The sequence below is a fragment of the Musa acuminata genome, chromosome BXJ1-5 (assembly GCF_036884655.1).
Source record: "Musa acuminata AAA Group cultivar baxijiao chromosome BXJ1-5, Cavendish_Baxijiao_AAA, whole genome shotgun sequence".
In the NCBI taxonomy this organism is placed as follows: Eukaryota; Viridiplantae; Streptophyta; class Magnoliopsida; order Zingiberales; family Musaceae; genus Musa; species Musa acuminata.
In genome coordinates, this window is record NC_088331.1 from 42,709,753 (window position 1) to 42,717,990 (window position 8,238).

Genomic DNA, 8,238 nt, shown 5'->3' on the forward strand with positions numbered 1-8,238 from the left:
GTGACTCGGTCACTATCTTGGTGTTCTATCGATCGACCTACAAGAATACTAAGCTTGAGTAGGGTGCTCACCCTCCGATGCTCAAATTAGGGCTAAAGTGGAAAAAGCTCATAAGTTAACATTAACTCACCTCTATAATAGTGAATATATAGGCTTTTATAATGAGTCGAGCCTAGAAAAATATTCTATGATAAGGGCTAAATATTTTCTCATAGGTCTACCTTTATTGCTAGTTCTAGATGATCATAGGTCCTAACATGTGGTGAGCTACGATTGGGGTCAGATTTCTTCGCCATCATTCTCTCTCCTCTTCCCATAAGGGATATCTCAAATTTATTTCTCAAGCATTGGATCCCCCTTTTATAGGTAAATTGGACATTCTTTTTGTGTTAGGCCCTGATAATGAATATCTCCTATACTTAGCTCAAGAGAGATATCTTAGATATATTTTCATACTTAGCTTGAGAAAGACATCTCAAATATATTTTTCATGCTTAGCCCGAGATAGGCATCTTGGAAGCATTTTCATGCTTAGCCTGAAAGGGATGTCTCGTGTGAATTTTCATGCTTAGTTCGAGAAGGATATCTTAAGCGTCTTTTCATGCTTAGCTCGAGAGGAGCATATCGAGTGTATTTTCATGCTTAGTCTAAGAAAAATATTTTTGGTGCATTTTTATATTTAGCTCGAGAGGAGCCTCAAGCTCAACTATTGGTAGGAGAGTTCATTAGTAGAAAATTCTATTGATGGGAAGACCTTAGAAGTTAAATCGATATACTAGTAAGCAAAGAAACGCGAGGATAATGCCTCCTTATGTATAAAATGGGCTCTCGCTAAGCATGGGACTCACTTTGCATTGTGAGCCTCACTACGTGTGCTTCTTCAACCTTTTCGATCTCCATCTCATGAGTTTTGGATGGACATAACTGAGCTTCATACGTTCAAAGAAAATCGACAAAGCAATGGGAAGGGGAGAATAGAGAAGTAGACAAAACTACTTAAACATCTTTTCTTCTCAAATGCATTAACGATAATAAAATCTGCATTTAAAAGTGTTGTATGGATATATATGTTGAACCTAAATTAAAATTTAAAATAAAATTTAAAAAATGATATTTTAGGTTGATATTTTAACTCAAGCCATCTTGAGCCACAATGAAAGATGAAAGAGACAAATAATTTACTGTTCTCCTAGATGTCACATGCATCATATGTTGAGAGATTTAGTACCTTATGATGCTACTTAAGAAGAAAATACTAATAAAAAAATTCACTAACAAAAATACGTTAGATGAGTTGTTAGTTTTCTTAAAGGGCGTTATAAATTAGTGCAGCCTTGGAGAATTACTAGACTCAGTGTGTACAAATTTCATCTTCTTGATTGCTGTACACGGTGCTCACTCAAAATGGCAGGCAACAACCTTTTCTGATGGCTGTTGTAATTGTCTGACCAGAGTCAAAATTCAGGGGGTTGTTGGCCTGCGGTAGGTGGATCTCAATCATCCCAATAAATTATGGATGATGGTTGAAATAAATTTCCTGCCCTCTTAGGGTTGACAGTGATTTCAGTGAGGGAATAAAGGACAAAAAGTTTCATAATATATTCTTCTAGAAAAATAATTAGATTTTGGAAAGTGTAGTTAATGTATTAATATTGCAAATTGTATTTGATACTAAAGGTCTTATTTTCTTCTCAAAGAAGAAAAGAACTTCTAAGAGGTTTTTTTCCCCCTCGATTTATAAACACCAAAATAAATATAAAATAAACATGATTCCAAAATCAAGGCATGAACAGATCACTACTTCTCAACCTACCAAACGTCTAACGCATACAACCTTCCTCGAACACAACCCTACTCTTATCCCCTCCTCGCTCCCTCTCTCACCTTCTCCCCTTCGTTCCACCCCCAACACAATGGAAGCCAACAACCATCCTTCCTCCTCCCTCCCCAGCCCCCAAACCCAAGAGGACCAGCAAACCCAACTCCCCGCCACCACCAGTCTCCCATTGGCCACCATCTCCCTCTCTGTTCTCCCCTCTTACATCTCTCTCTTCTCTTCCTCCACCTCCTCCCTCAAATCCTCCTCCTTCTCCCCCTTCTCTTCCCACCTCAAGATCCCCTCCCAGATCTCCTCCCTTTCACTCTCCCTCTTCTCTCCCCCCTCCAAGCCCCACTCCAAGCTCTCCACCCCTTCCAAGATCTCCAATTCCCTTCTCCTTTCGCCTTCCCCCATCATCATCCGCCGCCCCGCCGACCCATCCGCCGGCGCCGCCGCCCGCCGCTGCTCCATCGTCTGGTTCCGCGCCGACCTCCGCCTCCACGACCACGAGGCGCTCTCCGCTGCCAACGCCGACTCCCTCTCCCTCCTCCCCGTATTCCTCTTCGACCCCCGCGACTTCGGCCGCTCCCCCGCGGGCTTCGACCGCACCGGACCCTGCCGCGCCCGCTTCCTCGTCGATTCTGTTTCCGATCTCCGCGCTGGGCTGCGCCGCCGCGGATCGGACCTCGTGGTGCGGGTCGGCCGCCCGGAGGTGGTGCTGCCAGAGCTGGCGCGCGCGGCCGGCGCTGACGCCGTGTACGCCCACCGGGAGGTGTCCCACGACGAGGCGCGTGCGGAGGAACGGGTCGCGGAGGCGATGGAGGCCGAGGGGGTCGAGGTAAAGTACTTCTGGGGCAGCACGCTGCACCACGTGGATGATTTGCCGTTCGATCTGGAGCACATGCCCACCAACTATGGAGGGTTTAGGGAGAAGGTGAAGGGCGTGTCTATGAGGAAGGCGATTGAGACCCCAGAGGAGGTTAGGGGTCTCCCATCGAGGGGTGATATCGAGCCTGGGGAGATCCCAAGCTTGCAAGACCTTGGGCTGAATCAGGTACCGACCATGTCGTAGGTTTGATTTGTTGACTCAAATTCTTCCTTTATTTTATCTTATAGTTTTTCTATCTCTTGAAAATTTCATGTCTTCTTTATGCATCTTTCAAATAGTAAAGGATTCGAGCAAAAAAAACAGAGACTATTGACCTTCTTGGTCAAGATGCCTTGCAAAAATAATAGGAATATTTCAGAGGCGGTAGTAGTGTTGCTAATGAAATAACGGTTTCAGTTTTAAGAGTACAAGTGGTTAAGTTTAATCGGCAATGATTAGCTCCAACTGCTAATATGTGATCGTATTTCATTGTGCATGTGATCTTTTGTTTTCTTGGGCCTGAGCTTATTGCTTTCTAAAAAAAAACCAGCAACATTAAGCTAACAGAACAATTTTTGATGCAAAAATGGATTCACTGTAGTAACTTCATAAGACTTCATATGCCTTGTGGTTTATTATAGAATCAATTGTTCATTTGCAGTAGCAAATTAAACTGCAGTTTACTGCTAGACCTGTTTGTTTGTTTCTGTAGAAGTTGTGATTTAAATTTTCTAGTGAAAATCTTTTTCTCCAAAGATACCAACTTTTGATATGTCTCAATAACAAGTTTCCTTGACATTATTATATATCATTATAACAGTTGAACTTTTCTTTTGTTAATTTCGGTTTGGTCATGAATATAGCCCTCACTCTTGCAAAAAGTGTAATGTTTAGGTAATGCATAAAAGAAAACAAATTTTTTTGCAACATCCCATGGTGTTTAACTAAGAGATTTTTTAAGTTTCTTGGGATTCATAAAAATTCCAAGGCAACTAGAAAATTGACCTCAGATTCATGGCTTGTAATATAGATAAGATCTGATTTCTAGGGATTATGTGAAACTATGAATTATAAATAAATAAATGAAGGTTCCTTGTTGATTGCCAAATCAGTTGTTGCATTAGAATTCATAGTTTCTGATCTCGCCGTTTCAGGTTGCATACAACATCATGTATGGATACATTACCTTTAAGGCCGATCATTCTTTTTCTTGTTTCTCGTTCTTTTTTCTTTTCTTGAGTACTTACAGTATCTTCTTTCTTTGGTTTCTGTACTCACTTTCAGCAGTTTTAGGTATTTTTTTCTTTCCGGAACTTAGTTTTACTAGCCGCTTCTAGCCACTCAACTACAGAGAAGAGCTAAAGCCCATCAAACAGTTGTACAATCTTAGAGATGTAAATTGGCTGTTGTCCTGAAATTGTGATGGAAGAAAAAAAAAATCAAAAGCATCTTATATAAAGAATTGGAAAATTCATCAGATTATGGTGACAGGGAGGGAACCTCAAAGAATATATTGTACTAAATTCTTAATATGATTTTTCTATGCAATAAAATATAAGAAAATTATTAAAATAAAGGTAAACTCTCTAGGATTGTATTGGATGTTTAGAAAGGGTAATGTTGGTTCAAAATGTTGACGTTACAAATTTATGGCAGTTGAATCATCTTCATGCAGAGGGGGCCCCGCATTAGCCTTGACAGGACTGGCCATTGGGAATGCTTGACTAACCATGCTCGGATCCCAACTAGTCCTACTACTGAGACTAAGTGCAAACTCTTGATACACCTTATAAGTTGCCAGCTCTTTTAGAGTCCCATTTTGCCATGTCAATCCCTTCCAATATCTTGGACACCTCCATAAACACCTAGTATGCGCAGGAGTGTGATTGGCTGCGATTAGTATTTTAGAGATCAATTAGATCAACTACTTGGCTCAGGAGTTAACCAGCTTACCTTTTTTATTAAAAAAAAACACTATTGTTTTTAATGGTCTATAACAACCCAAGCGCTTCCCATCAGAGCACAAAAGTGAAAGCGGTTTTGGATGATTCAGGCCAAGGTTTGACTTGCTAGTTTGAGCTGGCACGGTATGTGCCACCACGTACCGGTTTACCGACACATGGTATGTCAGTGTATACCAGTGTTTCGATGAGGAAGAAAAAGAGGTTTAAGAGGAAGGGCCAGTGGAAGAACAAAGAAGGAAGAAAGAGAAAGGAAGAAGGATGAAGAAGAAGAAAGAAAAGGAGAACAAGAAGTGCAGCGATACTTGGGAAGCAGTGGCTAAGTCGAAGGGAAGCAACAGCATCCCAGCGGCGAAGAGGCAGTGCTGTTTCAGCATCGCAGTGGTGAAGAGGCACTGCTGCAGCTTTGTACACAAGAAGAGCCTTAATCTGTTATTTTTTTTAATGCTGAAATGGACTGGGGCCACCACTTTTTGATTTTTTAATTATTTTAATTTGGACCACCTGAAATGGGGTGATCCATGTATCATTCCATGCCCTGACCAATATGTATTGCCCGTACCATACTGTTTCGGGTGGTATAGCAATCCTTGATTCAGGCAGCTTACATAGTCAACAGGTAAGGTAGGTCTAGCACACACTTCCTCTTTCAGATCAATTCTAAACTGAATCTGAGGAAACTCATAAAACTTCTAATGGGCTGAAAAGGCGAAGATCATAAGGCAAGAGAGGTTAAACATCCATGCATCAAAGTAGAAAACTTTTCATGTTTTTCCATCATGGTATTTTGCGTCTAATGGTTTGGAAAAAAAAAGGAGTTCATTTATTGTATATATAGTCTTCAGAAGTTTTAATATTATAGTATCAATTGGTCTAGTACTTCTATTTTGGGAATTCTAAAGACATGTTTAGAGAGATTTTGTGGGGTGAGATTAATTTTTCTACCCTCAATGCCTACAAATTTTATTCTTCTAGCCTCCTTAGGCACATCATTTAAGTGAAGGGTAATTTTTTTACTTTCGTATTTTCCTGGTCTCTCCACTATCTCTCTTTTTATTTCTCTTTTTCCCCCTCTTTTCGAATTTCCTATCTTCCTTCCAAATATGATCGTGCTCAATAGTAGGTAAACACACCCTACCAAGACTAAGACTAAATGAATTCATCATCTTCATCTCCAACCATTTTAAGAACTAAATATTTTAGATTGTTCAATTATGTTTTAGACTTGTATTGGAGTTTTGTAGCTGTATAGGAGTTTTGTAGAGTGCAAAAAGTATCCTTCTAATAAATTTTAATTGGAGATGTGGTTTAATTGCATAGTCAACTGTAATTGCTTTCTTGGCAATGTTTTTTGACCAAAAAAGACTCTGAAGTACACAATATTCTTGTTGATTGAGAGTATCTAACTTTTCGAACTTGTGACCTTCTGTACAGTCTAATTAGTGATGTTTCAAAATCTTTTGATGGCTCGAAGATGATATACGTTATGGGTTGCTAATACTAATGAAATGGCTGCCAGGTCTATCATGATGAGTCATCAATTTTCTTTGAACAACCATGGGATATGGCAGTGACTTTATCTCAATTTCTCTTTTCTGGAAGAACAGAAAGGAAATCATGACTTATTAGATGATCATTGAAATTTTGAATTTCATTACTCTTCTATTGAGCCTCTGTAGTTCCTAGTTGCTGCTTGTAGTTGTAGTTTATGTTTGTATCTTTGTCAATTTTGATGATGGTGCTATAAACAAACTCATGAGAAATCTGTAGATCCTAGTTATTTAGTCATCCATTTCTTAAGTTATTCTAATTCGTAGCGAAACTAAAAGCTTAATTATTGATAAATTTTCAGCATTAAAAGATTCTAAAATGACCAAATTTCAGTAGTTACTCATAATTCTACCATGGATGAGCCAAAACTAAACAGTTTGATATTATTAGCTACTAGGTGACTCAAGTATCCTTTATGTTATAAATGGTGTCTCATTGCACTCTTCTCATATCACCTGAAGCAATTTGGTGAAATCATGTTTCCATCCACTTATATCATGTTTTTAATGTTTACCATGACATATTATATGGCTCAGGATGGGAAATCTCTCACGAGTGTTCCTCTTGTTGGTGGTGAGACTGAAGCACTAGAGAGATTGAAGAAAATTGCTGCTGAATGTCATGCCCAACCAAATGATGGAAATAAGGATAATACTAGGGATAACATATATGGTGCTAATGTCTCGTGCAAAATCTCTCCATGGCTAGCAACGGGATGCCTTTCTCCTCGCTTCATGTTTGAGGAGCTAAAGAAGACTGCGACTAGGTATATTTTTATTACACACATTTACTGATATGAGAAGTTCATGATTGTAAAAACAAATCCTTTACTCCTATCCAAGCTTCTAAAGTAGATATTTGAAATATGATGTCCTATTCATTTCCTTTTTGTGTATAAATCATGAAGTTCTGGTGTTGGTTTACAGGGCTATATCTGCCACTTCATCACGGAGTAATGGTGTTGATCCAGCAGATGGTGGGATGAACTGGTTGATGTTTGAATTAATGTGGAGGGATTTCTTCAGGTAGCATTAAATTTTTGTTGATTTCAACTTTTTCTTCTATTTATATATATACATACATAGATATAATAGATATGTATACTTATGATAAGCAATACAACAACAATAATAAAATCATAGGTCTCAATTATTTAGGATCGATTATATGGATCTTTTTACTAGATATATAAAAAAATTTATATTTAGTAAAACAGTGTACAAAATAGTGTTTGCAAGTTCTCCTCTATACATTTAATGTAACTGATATTAGCTAGACATGCCAAGACAGACTTTATTTGAGCTTAAATTGGCTTTCTGAGATCGAAAAGCTTTGTAGCAATAAAATCAAAGATTTCCTCACAAAACTAATTTAGCCCTAAAGAAAATGGTGTTGGGGTGGGTATGGCAAGAAAGTTTCAGGCAGTTTGAAATGATCCAATTATTGATGACATGTCGTCCCACTTTCTTGTCAGGTTTATCACCAAGAAGTGCAGCTCCCCGAAGAAAAAGGTAGAGGGTGTACCAGCTACGGCTTGCGCTGGCGTTCTAGTCTAACTAGTTTGCTTGCCTTGGTTTGGTCCCAATTTTAATGCATCCTTGGCCTGTGAAATCGAAGGTACTCTCGAAGTCAATCTTCTTTTAATTTCCTGTAATTGTCGCACCTCGGTGTTGTCTTGTCTCAGACATCAACTCTGAGCTATCAGTTTTGGTGCTGGTCAGAATAATCGGCCACTTGTGCCCTTGATTGACATGTCAGTATCTTTCGTTTCCGTTGCTTTAGCTCGAAGAGAGTAGAATTCCTTGTGGCACATCGAATGTCTCATGGAACAACGTGTTGCCTCAAATTGCATGACCTGTTGGGTCGCAGGACAGTCGTTTGCAGGTGTGATTTGTTATAGATTATGGCCAGGACCTTTTGGACGAGTTGCACACATTTCTTTTGGTAATTTTAATGGAAAATAAGAGAAGCAAATCATAAAATAAATAAAATATAATAAATTACGAGAATTAGGAATTTGTTATACATAATTTGCTAGG

The 8,238-nt window shown here is 39.1% G+C and overlaps 1 protein-coding gene across 1 annotated transcript; it reads left to right on the top strand.

Annotated features, from left to right (window-relative positions):
* The first annotated feature begins 1,838 nt into the window (after positions 1-1,838).
* On the top strand, positions 1,839-7,980 carry LOC103985588 (blue-light photoreceptor PHR2). Its single transcript, XM_009403334.3, has 4 exons — positions 1,839-2,873; positions 6,736-6,965; positions 7,126-7,224; positions 7,674-7,980. The coding sequence occupies exons 1-4, from the start codon at positions 1,914-1,916 to the stop codon at positions 7,753-7,755; spliced, it is 1,371 nt and encodes a 456-aa protein (XP_009401609.2). The 5' UTR covers positions 1,839-1,913; the 3' UTR covers positions 7,756-7,980.
* The last annotated feature ends 258 nt before the right edge of the window (positions 7,981-8,238 follow it).